Source organism: Clarias gariepinus, chromosome 17 (assembly GCF_024256425.1).
Source record: "Clarias gariepinus isolate MV-2021 ecotype Netherlands chromosome 17, CGAR_prim_01v2, whole genome shotgun sequence".
Lineage (NCBI taxonomy): Eukaryota > Metazoa > Chordata > Actinopteri > Siluriformes > Clariidae > Clarias > Clarias gariepinus.
This window is the reverse complement of record NC_071116.1, coordinates 8,009,081-8,026,973: the sequence shown is the minus strand read 5'-3', so window position 1 is coordinate 8,026,973 and position 17,893 is coordinate 8,009,081. Positions and strand designations below refer to the sequence as shown.

Here is a 17,893-nt window from a genome sequence, read left to right as displayed (position 1 = left end):
ACGGACCGCACGGATTACTTCACCTGTACAAGAGACAGGATTCACCACAGCCACACACTGTATTTTATCTGCCTGTCCCGTTAGCTTGAAAATACAACTCATTACATCACTACAACTACATTTAAGCAATTTGGCAAAACGACTGCTTTGATTTTCTTTCTTTCTTTTTGAACGATGTTTAAGAAATTTTTTTTCTAAGAACTTTTGATTTACATTGTATTTACAGTAAATAAATAAAAAAAATGCAATTTTTAAATGATGATTTTATTTATTAATGGGAAAAAAAGTTGTCCAATCCTGCCTGGCACTGTGTGAAGAAGTAATTGCCCCCTAAATCTAATAACTGGTTGTGCCACCCTTGGAGACAACTGCAATCAATCGTTTGCAATAACAAGCAAAATGTCTTTCACATCTCTGTGGAAGATTTTTGTCCGACGCTTCAATGTAAAATTGTTTTAATTAGCCACATTGGAGAGTTTCCAAGCATGAACTGCCTGTTTAAGGTCACACCACACCATCTCAATCAAATTTAATCATTTAAGTCTGGATTTTAACTAAGCCGTTCCAAAAAGCTTTTAAAAGCTTTTAATTTAGTTGTTTTTTAACACTGTTTCAGTGTTTTTCAGTGTTCTCAAGTGTGGTTGAGCTTTCGACTTTTGGTATGATGGTATGATGTTCTTTTTTATAAAATGCGGTGTTACTTTTATGCCAGATGTAACAGGACGCACACCTTCCAAAAGTTAAACCTTTGTCTCATCAGTTCACAGAATATTTGCCTTTAACCATGATATTTTTTGGCAAATGTGAGACAAGCCTTGAATCTTTTTAAAATTATTTATTTACATATTGCCAGGTAGATTTGGCCAGCTTTTTCTCCATAAATAAATGAAATAATCATTTAAAGACTGCATTTTGTATTTACTCTGGTTATCTTTGTGTAATAAATTTTGTTAATAATCTCAATCAATTAAGTATGGCAAAATTGCAACAACAAAAAAAAATCAGGAAGGGGCAAATACTTTTTATGACATTTTACAAAATGTCGGCGGCATGGTGGTGTAGTGGTCAGCACTGTCGCCTTGCATCTCCAGGGTCCAGGTTTGGTTTCCGGCCAGGCTCGAATTTTGTCTCTGTGCAGATGGAGTTTGCATGTTCTCCCTGTGCTTGGTGGGTTTCCGCTGGGTAGTCCAAAGACATGCAGATTAGGCTAATTGGCAATCCTTAATTGTGTGAATGGGTGTTTGACTGTGTGTATGTGTGTGCCCTGCGATGGATTGGCACCCTGTCCAGTGTGTACCTCAACTCCTGTGATAGGCTCCAGGCCCGTGACCCTGAATACAGGATAAAGCAGTATAGACGATGATTGAGAGTGAGTGTACACAATGTAGAACAAACTATGTCAAAAAGCATACAGTACATAAAGCATAAATCTACGTTATCTGCAGAGAATAATCCAAGATGGAAAAACGAAAAGTACAAAAGAGTGGCATTTCCAAAATAAAACAACTGTGCCAAGTTGTTGTGTGGATCGAATGGTCCACTTTGGGGGAGGAGAATTGCGGGATTTAACTACGGGAATTATTACTCACTTACGTGAGTGATAACATTTGTTATTGAGGTAAAGAAACTGTTTTACAGTCACTGTTGTGCAGATGTGTACATGTTATGTCAGTTCATTTGCATGAAAGATGCTGTGATTCATTGTTTGTGGTCTGAAAGTGTACATAAACAGAAGCGTTTTGATATCTGCAAAGGAAATTTGGATTAAAACTCTAAGGAAGATAAAAGTTTCTTAAAGAGAATCATTACTGGTGATGAGACTTGGATTCATCACTACGAGCCTGAGAGTAAATGGCAGAGTATGGTACGGAAACATCCTCAATCGCCGACTGAGAAAAAGTTCAAAAGCCAGCCATCAGCTGGAAAACTGATGCTTATGGTTTTCTGGGATTCTCAAAGGCCAGTATTCGAACATTACAAGAAGACATTTCAACAATCCTTTGCCCTACAAGGATAAAGATTCACTTCTGTTGAAGAAGTAAAGACAGTGGTGCATTCCTGAGACAACGAAAATAATTTTACATCTGTCAATTCTGTTAATATTTCATATTCCGTCATTTAAAGTTTTTTCGTTGTCTCACGAATGCACCGCTGAAAATGTTCAATGAGAGCAAACATGGCACAGCTTGATTCCTGCCCCAATAGGCCCCTGTTAGAGCTTGTTTTTTTTTATTTACCATTTTTGGCCATATTTGTGCCTACGAAACTGAGCAAATCACTATGGACTGTGGAATGTTAAGGGATAGGCATAATTTGAACACTGTAAATGGTTCATGCCAAAGACTTTTAATGATGAGTTATAAGTGATTACATTAACTAACCCTAACCTTATACTACAGTGTTACTTATAATGTCTGGAAAGTCCTGAAGACATATAAGTCAAGAGTTAATTCAAATTGTAAGCGTTAATTGTGATGTGTAATTGCACAGATTAACCTCCATTCAGAATATGATGACAATATTTCCACTGGCTCTAGGCCTACACCCCTTCGCTATTATATTTCAGTAAACCAGATTCTCTGCTACCTCCTTTTGCCTTCAAGGTAAAGGCATGTTACTTAGTGACGTCAAATGCGGTGAGCATGACCAGCTGGTAGAGTGGCGGTGTCACATTTTTGATCCTCCTCCTATTTAACTGCTGAAAGTAGAACCACCAGTAGTTAGAGTCTGTTTGCAGTATGAGGCACACTGATAGACCTGACACCATGGATATCTGTTTCGGAAAGTGATTACCTTTTAGGAATGTGAAGCTATCTTTTGCTCTCTGTCATTAGAATCTCACTTCAGAGGCATAAACATAATTTGAGAAAAAAAGAGTCCAGATTTATTGTGTCCGCTGATTGCTGGCACCTTGTAGTGATGGAAATCGAGTCTATGGTAGCGAACACCGCACTGATCAGGGCTAGAGAAGGTAAGACAGCTTCTTTTTTATTTGATCCTTAAAAAATAGGTGCATAAATTGCATTCACGTTTGTCACTGAAGATGTATGCAAAGTTTTAAGAATTTAACATGCTTTTAAAAAAAAAATTATTATTATTTTATTCTGTTCTATTAGACTTGTAGATTTCTTTGCAACTTTTCAAAGCTGATAAATAACTCTAGTTGTTGGTTAATGAAATAGTTGCAAGATCACAGTAGAAATCCAATTACCTGAATTTACTATAAAAAAAAAAATTAAAATCACATTTTTTTTGTACTAAATCAGTCTCTTGGAAATCCATTTAAAAAAATGAATCAGCAACCCATTCTTCATTTTTTTTCTTCTTTTTCTCATTCTTTGACCATATAAAGCACATCACAGCATGCAGGAAACAGGTACAAATCTGATGCCCTAAGGTCCCAAACAGGTTTGACTCCTTTTCTGGCAAGTGGGACTCGTGTCTGTTTGTGTGAAAGCTAAAATTAGAACGATAAATTGTGAACCTGCCAGTTGAGTCACAAAGAGTGAAGGAACAATTCTTCATGCTGTCAAAACACTATTAGACCAATTTCTCTCTGTATGTGTGTGTGTGTGTGTCTGGGTAACTAAACCTAGGTATATAACATTCACTATAAAACTTTATTAGTATAAAAGCAAATTTAATTTAAAAAAAAAGGTTATAAATAAGTATATTTATTTTGTTAAAACTTTACAGAAAAAAAATTAATTAAGTATTGGTCAGTTAATCACAACTTTTCATTGAAAGATGAAAGCAGTGAGATTCAGTCATTTTATTTAAGGAGTTTTAGAGCATTAGAGAATTTGCTGAGCAGATTTGCTGATTGTCAGGTTAATAAATTCATAATTGTTTTAGGTTCATTAATTAATATCTTAACTTTAAGGTGATTTTATAGATGTATTTGTCGTCTGACTTAAAACTTGCAGCTTATCAGTACATTTATAGAAGAAGCGAAACCCACTTACAGGTGGCACGTTGGCGAGCACCGTCGCTTCGCACCGACAGGGTTAAATGTTCATGATCAATGTTTCAAAATGCTTGTAGTGTATGATATAATAAGTGATTTTTGTTGTTGTGTGTTTTTTTTACTTTTCTTCTTGCTGACTATTATATATTTCTATTTGTAAGATATTTACTTGAATATACACATCTAAAGTGATTAATAAGTACTGTATTCTCAAAAGAGTCAATGAATCAATAAGAATCTTAAACCTCAGACCACAAGCAGGATGCAGGTGTGGTGTACATACAGTACACATCTTAAGCACAAACTGATGCGATCTCCAAGTTCCTGAAACTATTTTTAACTCGACTATTTATTCTGCAATAATTAATACCTGGGCTGCTCATAAACTCAAATGTCAACAATTTAAATAACAGGGCAGCTATTTAGTCATTGTAGGGACACTACGATCAATGTGTGTGTTCACATTACAAGGTGTCGTTGAGAAAAGAGTAGTGCTTTTTTGCTTTTGACGGGCTTGGTCTTGATCAGTTAGAGATGTAAAACACAGAACCGATTTGTGTACAGTACATAGTTTTAACTCAAATCAGGAATCAATCTTACCCAAATTTGCTCACATAATCCTGATGGTTAAATCATTTCAGTAGAAGATTTTTTAAACTGTTAAAAAAGGAAAAGCATGCTTTGCATCCCTTACATTTGCATGGATTTATTTTTTTTAGCAATTCATACAGAATAAGACATCTCATCTGCCTCCCTCGGAAATGTACAGGTCCTTAAAATTTGAACACATGAAATCTAAAGGAATGTGTTAAATTTACTTTTGGTTTGGTTAATTAGCCAGTTCGATTAGCTAGCTGGTTAGTTTCTGAAAATTATTGCTTTAAATTAGCTGTCTTGGCATTGTTGCTATTGTACCTTCACTTTTATTACAAAACGGTTGTTAAACAGAAAGTACCCAGAGAGCTAAATTCTAGGTTTGTCTAGCATATTAATATTTTTTTTATGCTTGAAGCTGTTGTATTGTGTGTGTTAGCACGGTAAAAGCAAAAATGATTGCCTGGAGATAAATGATGAAGAAGAATTCAGTGCGGTTCGGTCAGGTGCTCTGACACACCTCGTCAAAACATGGTAATTAGGTGGTTATGAATTAATTGATGAAAGCAAAAAAATGTGGACTTTCCGGTCGTTTCCTAAAATTGTTTGCCAAACATAACATAAATGGTTATATTAAGATCGCAGATGTAAGTCTTTGCATATTGACAGTTCAGTAATTAAGTGTCATCACCATATTACAATATATATTTCCTTGTACATATTTAGACAATTGGACATGTGATATATGAAATATATCAAACGCATCTTTAAAACCATCCTACTGTAGATATCAGTTTAGGCAATCAGTAGAAGCACAATGTGTCGAAGTTGTGTATGAACTACTTTTTATATGTTAAATACAGTATGTTAGCACCGTTTAAGCAAAGGTCACATTTTCCAAGGACACATTCGATCATCATCAGGTTTTCCACAAACCTTGTGGAATTCAAGCCAGCTCAAGTGTACACTATCATCAAGGCTAAAGTCAGCCACCTGGCACCAAATACTAAGAAACTCAGACATTGGTATAAGCATTTAGAAGATTTTGGCACGGTCACATCTCACCTCCAGGGTTGGTGGTTCAAATCTCACCTCTGGTTTGCATGTGTGTTATCCCTGTGCTTGGTGGGTTTTATCTGGGTACTCCGGTTTATTCTGCCCATCCAAAGACATGCCATGTAGGTTGATTGGCATTTTCAAATTGCCCATAGTTTACTAATGTGTGTGCTTGTGCCCTGCAACAGCTTGGTTACCCATGCATGGTTTACCATGCTTTGATCCCTCAGTTCTTTGGGATAGGCTCCAGGCCATTTTCTATATAGTAGTACAAAGTTCTAAGATTTAAATTTTCACTCAAGTTGCAGTGGATATTATTAAGATTATTGGGAATGAGAATCTTGGTGTATTATAAAGTATAGTAGTACTAGTACTATTAGTACCAGTAGTACATACAGAACGTGATGGGAATTAATGTAATACGCTAAGTGCATTGCATAGCATAAAAGCCCTTACGTACAGTTCAGTATACACTATCAGATGTTAGGTGAAAACTATGACTTAACTAAAGAAATCAAATGCATTTCTGGTGCTGATTAGTTGTTAATAAGATGCGAAAAGAGAAGCAAGTGAGATAAAACAAAATGGTTTAAAGGACCTCCTTCCCAGTGGTATCCACCCTTCTGTCACAGTAAAATCCATTCACGAAGTCAAACGTATGTACGTATGAAGATACTACCACACCTCTCGGTAGCCAAGGCAACAATTCCAGGTATCTACAGTAGATTAACCAGAAGGACCAGCTACAAGTGAGAGTTCATTTCCAAGTGGCTTTATACTCGAATACAGCCGTGTACCTCAGAAGTGAAAGGAGATATGATCGAGGGGGCCGTACATAGAAAATATTTCTTTTCCTGTCTGTTACGCATACACTGAACGAAGACTGGTTTGTCACGAACTGGTCTTTGTTAGTGCGTGAAGATTACGTATGTCGTTCATTTAACAGAAATGCACAGAAGGTTGTTGCTTAATTGCCATTTACTTGGAATTGACAGCAAATGATAGAGTCATGCCATGATTATTTTCTTTGTATTTTGGTCCTTTTATATTTAGGTTTAATGATGTAAAACGACCACACACAAAAAAATATATATGTTTCGGCAGCTTTAAACATCGATTCCCTCACCTGAGCCCCTTTTTCTGTCCTTAAATTAATAAGATATTTAATGCAACTTGTCATATTACTCAGAAGCCCTTAAGGGAGTGTATTCCTAGAAAGATCTAGAGTTTTGAAAAACCTTGAAAAGTCTAAAAGTATCAAAAGCGTTGATTTTTATTATTATTATTATTATTATTATTATGAAGTCTTATGTTGTCTCATATTTCATACAAGGCAACTTTATCCTGTATTGTGGCTGTTATCCTCGTGTCAGATGTTTTTTATTTCATAAAAGCTATTTTAGATACAGAACATGAAATATTAATATAGCGCTATGTTTAATTTAATCAAGTCAAACTAATGATGCTATTATCCTATTTTATTCAGGTACACATTTACAGTAAGTGGAATACTCATAATGAAATCGTATAACTATATGATTTCATTATGAGTATTTTGTACATCACATCATTTACAAGTCAACAACTTTTGATATAACATGTATCAAAATAAGAATCCTTGCACAAGATTACATTATTCCTTTTTCAGTATGTCAAGCATGCTAAGTTCAGTAGACCCTCCAGCTTTTATACCAAAATGCAAAAAAATCTTTTGTTTTCTTTTGAAATTTTAATAGAGACAGAGCTTACAACTAAACCGTCAGGTTAAATTTAGGTCAAGTTGAACGTATTTCTATGTTCTGCTATACTGACATGGATAGTTTTCCTCATTAAGCATTTCTGTAACGATCATCTCGTTCATGTCTCTGAAGCTGGTGGTGGCAAACACAAAGGCAGAAGCAGGAGATGGAAGGAGCTGCTGCAATTTCCTCATATTAACGAGGGTGCCGAGCTGGAAAGAACGATTGGTGAGACGCTGAATGTAGAAAAGTAAAACTTAAAATTAAATTTCTCAAATAAGAAAGCACCTAGGTTGATATGTGGGATGTGTGTGTGTGCGCGTTACAGAACGAGACTACTACAGCTTGTGTGTGGAACAGCCCATAGGAAAGGCATTATTCCACCTCTACTGTGAGACAAAACCAGACCTCAAATGTTGTATCGACTTCCTGGAGGAAACGGTATGCACAAAACCCTGACTCAACACTTATGGAATGAAATGAAATGTCTTCTTCACCTGACATCAGCATCTGACCTCAGTAATGCTCGTATGGGTGAATGAGCACGACTCCCCAAAGCCAGGTGCCAGAAGAGTGGAGGTTATAACATTAAAGGGTGGAATTGAATCTGGAATGGGATCCTCAACATGCACATATGGGTGTGATGGTCAGGTGTCAAGCTAGTTTCTGTTTAAATAACCAATATTAGCTACAGACAGTTACACCAGAATCACCAGATTTTTTTTCTCGAATAGATAAGATAAGCCGACATACTTAACCAAAAAAAATAGCAAGACTTCCTCATGTCTAAGGACTCATAAACGCTAAAAATATACATCTTATCTATGGGAATTTAAGCTCATTTATATGTACGACTGACCTACAAGTTACCCCAGAAACTATTTACAATGTATATTCATATAAATCTATACTTCATGACTGAGCTTCTGTTATTGACAATTACCCGACCAATCGGAACTGAGTATCACATATACAGCTCTGGTGAAGCAAGATTACTGAAAACACGGGTTTCTATGTGTAGCTAGGTGTTAAAGTCCTTGTCTTTGCTTGTGTTGTTCAGGAAGATCATGAGTTCTTACCAGACGAGAAATGGAAGAGCTTTGGGAATGAAATAATTTCAAAGTATTTCAACACAGAGGTAAACAAATCTAAATAATTAACACATTGTAGTCTTAACATTGTAGAACTGCATCTGGAGAGCTCTTTAACTTGAGATTATGCATTATCAGTAAGCACACACACACATAGTGGCACGGTGCGTTAGTGGTTAGCACTGTCGCCTTGTATCTCCAGAGTCTGAGTTCGATTCCCGTCTCTGTGTGCATGGAGTTTGAATGTTTTCCCCATGCTTGGTGGGTTTCCTCTGGGTACTCCAGTTTTTAGGCTAGTTGGCGTTCCCTAATTGCATGTAGTGTGTTGAGTGGAGGTCCTACCACGGGTATAAAATGGTCACTATTGCCATCCACAAGCCCTAGTTGGACTACAGAGGTTCCTAGATGGAAGGATGGATATGATAGGATCGTAAAAATGACCAAGAAATTCGGATGCAAGCCTGGAGGTTCAAGACGTTTTATGTATTGACTGAAATATTGGTTTTTCTTCACCAAGAGGGTCTAAAAATGGACCTGAACCTGCAACTTCCTGGATATGAAGCAAATGCTCTGGAGCCATATTAACTCTATTCATTTGGATGATAACGTATAGCAGGGATTGATCTGCAGCCACACTGTGTGTAAGGCAAACTTATGACTTTGAAATCAACATTGAGAACTCCTTATAAAGACACATATACTGAGTGGTACTTACAGGACCTGTGTGCGTGAAGTTTGCATGTTCTCTGCGTGCTTGGTGGGTTCTCTCTGGGTACTCCGGTTTCCTCCCACAATCCAAAGACATGTGAATGGCTAACTGGTGTTTCCAAATTGCCTGTAGAGTGTAAATGAGTGAGTGAGTGTGTGAGTGCTTGTGCCCCACAATGGATTAGCACCTTATTTAACCTAGTCCCCCCCACTGGAATAGGCTCCAGGCTTCCCGTGACCCTGTACAGGGTATGGGGTATATAGTGATGATGAGTATGAGTGAGATTTTTATTTTCATGGAAGAAAAAGAGCTTCCCTAAATCCAGAATGAAATCTTGGTAATAACAAAGTCTTCATTGTAAATGTTCAGTGCTGGCTAGACAATAATAATAATTATTATTATTATAATAGATATTGCTAGACTAGATTGTTATAAGATTGCTAGACTGACATGCGTCCATCTCTAGCTTTCATTTTTGTTTCTATTAGCTTATGTATATGTTCAGTCTCCTCAATTTGTGCAGGAGATTCCAGATTACCATCGGAACACATGCAAGCAGAACCTGGAGTCCGACATTAACTACAGTCTCTTCAACGACTGCAGAAAGTAAGTTCCTTTGTGCAGAAAGAATTTGTATTTTTTTTGGCTTGCTACGTGTGCTGACAATAATAACTGTAATAAGCACAAATTTATCCCTTGGGTTTTCTCTCTCTCCAGGACACTACATAACTATTTAGCCGGAGAACCTTTCAAAGATTATCAGAAGAGCATGTATTTTGACCGTTTCCTGCAGTGGAAGATGGTTGAAAGGTGAGCCATTTTCTGCATATTTATCTGCATTTTCTTTAAAGCAAAATTGACATAAAATACCATATATAGCGCATAAACTGATGCAGAAGAGGTGTTCAAGTCAAACTGGGACTGCGCATAATAACAAAACAGAGTAAAAACATTTCACAAGTGCTTGGATACCATCAAGGTAGAAAGCTTTCTCAGTATGCCAGAGCCATCATCAGACTGCCGGCTGTACACTTAAAGCACTGGCCTCCCAGGAACTCCATTAACGCCCCCAAACAAGTGGACACATCATGGATCAAGGTCAGGACTGTACAGGGATGTGGCATTAACTTACCGCTGACTTCCTGCTATGTACAAGTGGTATTGGTCGATCTTCAAGGATCAGTTGTTCCACTCTCTAAATTTTTATAGGGGGCACACAGGGCCTACAGCCTTCTTAAAAATGTTTGAACCATTCAAGCGAAGAGTCTCATCACCATATTTAGCTTGAAGTTTCCTATAAATGTCAATCGGTTATACGTCTTGATTCATGATAAATCTCTTCAACAGTCCCAGTTTGACTTGGACGCCCTTTGTGAATTATTCAAGCTAACCATAAGTTTCTACCCACAGATACCCAGTCACCAGGAGCACATTTCGAGAATACCGGGTTTTGGGAAAAGGAGGCTTTGGAGAGGTAAGGATACAATAATTTAATACAACAACAGCTACAGTGTACTGTACATGAATATTTTTCACATATTTACATGCATTGTTGAAGCTTTTATTTTCAGCCATCTGTCTGCGACAAGCCACTACTAAATGTCTAAATGAAACTCTTGCTCTGTACTCTTCCTTTGACACACCAGGTGTGCGCATGCCAGGTTCGGGCATCTGGCAAAATGTACGCCTGCAAGAAAATGGAAAAGAAGCGCATCAAGAAGCAGAAGGCAGAAATTTTCGCTCTCAATGAGAAGCAAATTCTGGAGAAAGTTAACAGCAGATTTGTGGTAAGATTTGATCGCCATGTTTCAACAGGATCGCAAAATAATAATAATAATGATAATAATAATAATAATAATAATAATAATAATTCTTCAGTTTATTGAATCTGTGTTTCTGTGAAACAGGTCGGCTTGGCTTACGCATATGAGACCAAGGATTCTCTTTGCCTGGTGCTGACACTAATGAATGGAGGAGATCTGAAATTTCATATATATAAAATGGGCATTCCAGGGTTTACCAAGGACAGGGTGCAGTTTTATGCAGCCGAGGTCCTTTGTGGATTGGAGCACCTTCACCAAAACAAAGTTATTTACAGGTACACTGCTTCAGCAAGTGTAAATGTCCATTTTTAGACCTCCCTCTCTGGAAGCTGTGTAATCAAATTCTTTAAACCCTTTATTTCAGGGATTTAAAGCCTGAAAATATCCTCTTGGACGATAACGGTTAGTGCATTCATCTACACAGGAAAACACATACTGCTGTATTGTCATAAGACTTCTTTTGCATATAATATCTTGCTTGTGAAGTGCTATCTATTAGGCAGAAAATCATATTCACAGCATGTTTTACCTAAACTCATATAAGGAAGTCTTTGAGGAATGCACAAGCCATCATGCATGTAATGTTCTATTTCAGGTTCAGGAACATTGATTTAAATTCATTTCCTCCATTATATCTGATTCAGAGCCACTGAGCTTACGCAACTGTTAATTAAACGTTCCAAGAAACATACAAGGAAGCTGTTTCACAAGAAGCATACCATAACCACAGCCCTACTGAATTCTCAGATCGGATTGGTTTAAAGCTTTTGATTCATTTTTGTAAAAAATCAAAAATAAATCAACTGCACCAGTTCTAATACACAATGCTATACAGTATAGAAAGACCTTATGAACAGGAATAAAATCAAAGTCTAATAATAAATAAGCTTGTTGTCATTGCATAAAACTAAAAGGTTTCTGCAGGAAAATGTTCTTCTTTAACATTTATGGAATGAGTCTCCAGTGTCGAGGCTTTGTAGAGAAACAATGTTTAATCTTAAGTTTTATTATTGTTATATATTTTTTTTGATTAGGACACATACGTATATCAGACTTTGGATTGTCAGTAATCGTACCAGAAGGAGAGCTAATTCGTGGAAGAGTGGGAACGGCCGGATACATGGGTATGTCAAGTTTTCATCAGTAAAATAAAGGACAGTCTTAGCTCGATATGTTGACAGGTTATACAATATGCCAAGCTCTTATCTCACAGTTTTTGTCATAAGTAGGTATTGAATGTACACCCTGGTCGTCGGCATGAATTGAACTAGCAGTGCTAGTTGATGTATATCTTGAAAAATTAATGCATAATATCTGTACTTATAATTTTACATATTTTATTACAAAAGTATTAACCTAACTGCAAAACATTTGTATTCACATGCACTACTTTTCTTTTTCTGATGCTCCTGTTGTCTGTAGGGGTCAAAAGCTATGAATACTAATGTGTATATCCAATCATACCCATGATTCGTACAGGATTATTACTGAAATATAAAACACCTATTTATAAAACCTACAAGCACAGCTTTGAATTGGAATTCTTCTGATTATTATTATTATTATTATTATTATACCACATCACTGTCATATTAGTCATATAGTAAGCAAGTAGTTTACATATACACAGCAGATGCACAATCATAATCATGCTGATGTGTGGGTTAAGGCACTGAATTACTGATCATAAGGTAGGCGGTTTAATCCCCAGGTCCACAAGGATGCCATTGTTGGGCCCTCGTGCAAGGCCCTTAACTCTATCTGCTCCAGGGTGCCCTGTCATGTCTGACCATGTGCTCTGATCCAGCTATGCTGAGATAAATGATGCAAGAATTTCCCTGAGCAGTAATGTATATGTGACAAATTAAAGGCTTATCTTAACTTACTGTTTCTTGGTATCAGCCTACATCAAAAGTATGTGGACGCCCGACCATTACACCCATATGTTGATCCTCCCGGAATTCTCACCGCACGTTTGTATAGAACATCTTTCTTTGCTGTACCATTACAATATCCCTTCACTGGAACTAAGACACCTAAACCTGCTCTAACATGACAGTGTCCCTGTGCATAAAGCACACCATGAAGTCCTGGCTTGCCTAGGGTTACAGTAAATTGAGGAAAAAGATGGCTGTGCACCAGGCTAGCTCGGTCCAACATCAAGTCCTCTGGATCATTAATCTGCTTGTGGCTGAATAAACACAAATCCCCAAAGCCACGCCTACAAAATCTAATGGAAATCTTTAACAAAAGGGTGGAGGTTGTTATAAAAGGAACAGGAGGAACAACTCAATTGTTTTAAAATGGTATGTTCAATACTTAGGCCTCCACCTACATTTAGGCATTTACTTTGGAATGAGCATTAACAGGAAAATAAATCACCTTCTGCATTTATAACTCACTAAATGATTGTATCACTTTAAACCGTTTTTTTCAGAGCGCAGGGTTAGTCCTGACATGGTGCCCCTGGAGCAAACAGGGCTAAGGGCCTTGCTCAAGGGCCCAGCAGGGGCAACGTGATTACAGCTAGCTTCTCTCACCAAAATCAGTCCAAACTCTTTTCCATTACTTTCTCCAGTCTTTAGATATGTTTAATACTGTACCTTTCTAATGATATATATATATATATATATATATATATATATATACCGTATGTCTGTTTGTGCAGCTCCAGAAGTTATCAATGACAAACACTACGGTGTCAGTGTTGACTGGTGGGGACTTGGCTGTCTCATCTACGAGATGACCGCAGCGTCTCTTCCCTTCCGAGAGCGTACCGAGCGGATACACCGGAAGGAAGTCGAGAAAAGAGTGCTAGAGATGACAGAGGACTATGGAGTCAGGTTCACATTGGACACGAAAGATATCTGTCAAGCGGTATGAACCTCTTGTTAGTAAAAAAAAGTGTGGAGTAACAAAGTATTAAAAAAAGAAATGAAATCAAACGCAGGGACATTTCACAACAGACAAGATACCGAGACTTAGGCACGACAAAGTATTAACCCACATCCATAGAAAAAACTGGTAAAGTTTGGTGAGGGCGTTTCTTTTACATTTAAACATGCCAGTCACAACAAGATATACTTCACGTCATTCAGTCTGGCCTATTAATAACATTGTTGAGGGGGGGTTCATGTTTCATCCTTAGCTCTGCCCACTATAAAGACTTTGATATGTAGCTAAGTATGTGTAATTGTTTGGGTGTGGCACGGACAAAATTGAAGCAATTTCCAGTGTATGTCCCAACAGTCAGGCTTAGATGTGAATTAAGCCCTTATTATCTGTAGTTATTCATAATAAAGTGCATTCACTGTCAATTATAAATAACAATAATTAATGTTATTATGACGGCCAGAAATTTCTCGTGAATAAAGCAGTAAAACCGATTAACCTTTACAGATGACTTCAAGCACAGGATGGTGCTGAGACTCTTGGCCACAATAAAACATTTGAATGATGCAAAGTTCTTAAGAAGGCCAGGCGTCCGTGAATGACAATCCCACTGCAGTCGTTCCCGTGAACATTCAGCGAGTGGAACGTCCGATCCTTAAAAATCGACGGATAACTTGTCGCCAATTTGTGGAAGAGAGGCATTTGTCATTCACCAGCAACTTGCACATTAAATTAAATCGCCTGGGAGCTATTACCACATCCACTGTATAGTTCTGACCTCGATTCAAGCCGTTTCCAAATGTTTGGACCATTAAAGGAGCTTTAATTTAATTAAACTTTATTCGACTTTGACTTATAAACCAGTTTCTAAAAGGGAAAGATAAACACTGGATTCTGCTTTGTTGTGACTGGCAGATCTTTATCAACTAAAACATAAAATTGGGAGCAGAAAATGGTAAAAAAAACTTGTTATTTCTCAGAAAAAGATATATTCCTGTAACATGATGGAAAAAACTTCAGGTGTTGCTTAAATGTTAATAAGTGACCGCTTAAGTTGCAACAGATATTTAATTTAATATCAAACTTGTCAAAATTTTATTTTCCGCTTTATAATTTTTTTTTCATGCAGAACTACATCAGTTGTAAAACCAACATGCTTTATAATTAACTTAAACAAAGTAATCGTGATCTTTCAGTTCTGCTGCTTTGTATAATAGAATTTTAATATCACTTATAAGCTCACCAAAGGATTATGGTGTTCACCTATTAACCTGAATTGAACTCTTTCACCCAGCTCTTGGCCAAAAAGCCAAAGAAAAGACTGGGATGCGGCCCTGGTGGTGTAAGTGACATAAAAACTCACCCCTTCTTCAAGGACATCAACTTCAGACAGTTAGAGGCTGGAATACTCGTACCCCCTTTTGTGCCAAATGTAAGTACAGCAAATTTTTCATTTCTAAAGTGTGGCTACAGGAGAGATACTACACGAGTAACAACAGAGTGGTGTGATGTCATTACCTGCATGTAGCAAATTATTAACTTAAAATCAATTCGGTTGTTGATTGCGATTCGTGTGTTTTGATTCATGTAGCAGCACACTGACCCCAAAATAAATGTATTTTTTAAATACATTTTTCTTCATTTGAGCTGGATGGATGGATTGATGGATGGATGGATGGATATCTATACTATAATGTACTTTATTAATCCCAAATAACTAATATCGTTACAGCAGCCAGTTCACATACTATACAGGTACATAATGTACAACATTTAAGCAGCAAACAACAATCGCAATGGAAAAAAAATATTGCTGGTCCTTTATAATCTTACAGGTGGCAAGGTCTAAACTATTCATACATTCAGATTTGAATATGATCACATGATCATATTCAAATCAGAAAAATGGGAAAAAAAAACATGATTCCTGGTGGCACAGCATGTGAAAAAAAAACCCTGAATATCGAATAAAAAAATTGTAAAATCACGATATTTACAAAATTGCAATACAAATGAAATTTGCACCTATGCATCATGGTAATATCGTATCAGCTGCTACCTGGTGATTTCAATCCCTAGTAGTTCTTCTAATAAAATTACTAATAAACAGTAAAATGCAACTAGAAACAATAGGTGCGTTTAGATGAGGCCTAATATTCCACGAATAATGGGGAAAATAGCCCATTTGGGAAAAAAATGCATGATCTTGATTGAAAAAGATGGACCCCATCTAAGCTGTTGTGAAGTCTTTAAACAGTTGATATTGAGATGTGTCTGCTACTTGTACGTTGTAAAGGAGACTATTGCATGTTTTGAATAATTTTAGCATTGTTTTGCATGTAATGAAGAAAGTAATAAAAATCAGTCTTTTCTGTTTGACCAACATGGGGTAACATTAGGTGAATTGATAAATCACAGATATAATAAATCATACTTTACACCTAGGTCAACAAGTGTGAAGTTTACTAATGGGGAATTAAAACAGACAAGAAAACATGGTAAATAAAAAAAAGGCTAGAACTAAATACATGACCTGTTATTCCTGGTGGAGGAGAATTTGTTGTTTAATATCACTGTATTCTGTACGATTAGTAAAAAAAAAAAAAAAACAATGGCACACAAGACATCCTGTAGTTTACTGCAACTCTCAGTGCTGATGTTATGCTTTCTTTGCTAATATTACACACTGAATAATACACGTAAGCAGTATACAGTAATAACTCACTTAATCTTGACTAAATGAATAAATAGAAAGATTTATTCTGATTAAACCCTTTAAGCACATCATACTGTATAAAATCACTGTCCATGTAACCAGATAATTTGAAATCTCTAATTAAATTTTTTTTATTCAGATTGTCCATGTTATTGCAGCTAATCTTTGTTTATTATGGAAAATAATGATCTCTAATGGAGAAACTGCATAATTGTTTTTAACCCCAGAACGACTTACTTTCTGTTTCCGCAGCCAAAAGCTGTGTACTGCCAGGACGTCGTGGATATCGATCAATTCTCGACAGTGAGGGGAGTCAACCTTGATGTGACAGATGAAGACTTTTACAGCAAGTTCAACTCCGGCAGCATTTCCATTCCATGGCAAAATGAGGTATTGAGAAAAACACAAGTAGAGAAAATACTGTTCCTTTCCTTCAACTAGTGGTACATAATATCTTTTTTTCTTTTTGCCTTGTGCAGATGATCGAGACGGGGTGCTTTAAGGATCTCAATGTTTTCGGGCCCAAAGGCACGAGGACGCCAGATCTTGATCGTACCCTTCACGTCGGCCAGAAAACCAAATCTTTCCATAAAATCGCCCGCCAACCAAAGTCAAGCACACGACCTAGGCTGATTGACAGGATTTTTAAAAAACATGTAAGTTTTTTTTTTTTAAAAAACACTACACCTATTCTCCAATTTTGCTAGAAACATATTTTCAATTTTACATTTATCCAATCAACCAATTAAGTCAAGGGCTTTAGTTAAAAACATTTAAAAATCTCTCTGTCTATGATCTCAGTCGTTTCGAGTATCTTGGGATTTCCACGCACAACAGTCTCTAGAATAAAAATAGCACACTCTGCTGCTGCTGCCAGTCTATTGGATGATTGGATAACTATATGAATGTACAGTAGACAGCATTTTTCCATTTACATATCAGTTAATGTATCTGTTTACTGCTTTTCAGCACCAAGACGAGGCCACTGAGAAGATCAGACAATCAAGGAAAAAATCACAATGCACAGACCATCGAATGACCTTATTAGACTCCACAGACGACTCATTGTAAATACATACAATGTATATTAAAAAACATTGTTTCCTCAGAGAGAGAGAAAAATGTAATAAAAGTTTATGAAAATGCTCGTGCCTAGTTAGTTAAAAGATTTAACTAGGTTTTAACCTATCAGGCTTGGTGCTGATGTTTCATGGATCGCTTTCAAAGTAAATACATGCCTTGTTTTATGATTGCTTTGTTGTTGTTCAATTGTTTTATACTGTTACATTTAAATATATGACTGAAA

General features: G+C 36.7%; 1 protein-coding gene across 2 annotated transcripts; it reads left to right on the top strand.

Annotated features, from left to right (window-relative positions):
- Positions 1-2,735: 2,735 nt before the first annotated feature.
- grk5 (G protein-coupled receptor kinase 5) lies at positions 2,736-17,892 on the top strand. 2 transcript variants are annotated; one of them, XM_053476290.1, is made up of 16 exons: positions 2,736-2,971; positions 7,489-7,584; positions 7,685-7,797; positions 8,417-8,494; positions 9,680-9,762; positions 9,874-9,966; positions 10,567-10,630; positions 10,803-10,943; positions 11,064-11,254; positions 11,344-11,381; positions 12,014-12,103; positions 13,648-13,856; positions 15,166-15,303; positions 16,840-16,977; positions 17,067-17,243; positions 17,557-17,892. In XM_053476290.1, exons 1-16 carry the CDS (start codon positions 2,920-2,922, stop codon positions 17,656-17,658), a joined length of 1,803 nt encoding a protein of 600 aa, XP_053332265.1. In that variant the 5' UTR covers positions 2,736-2,919; the 3' UTR covers positions 17,659-17,892. The 2 variants fall into 2 exon arrangements, with proteins under 2 accessions (XP_053332265.1, XP_053332264.1); XM_053476289.1 differs by having other exon boundaries at positions 9,662-9,762.
- Position 17,893: the final 1 nt, after the last annotated feature.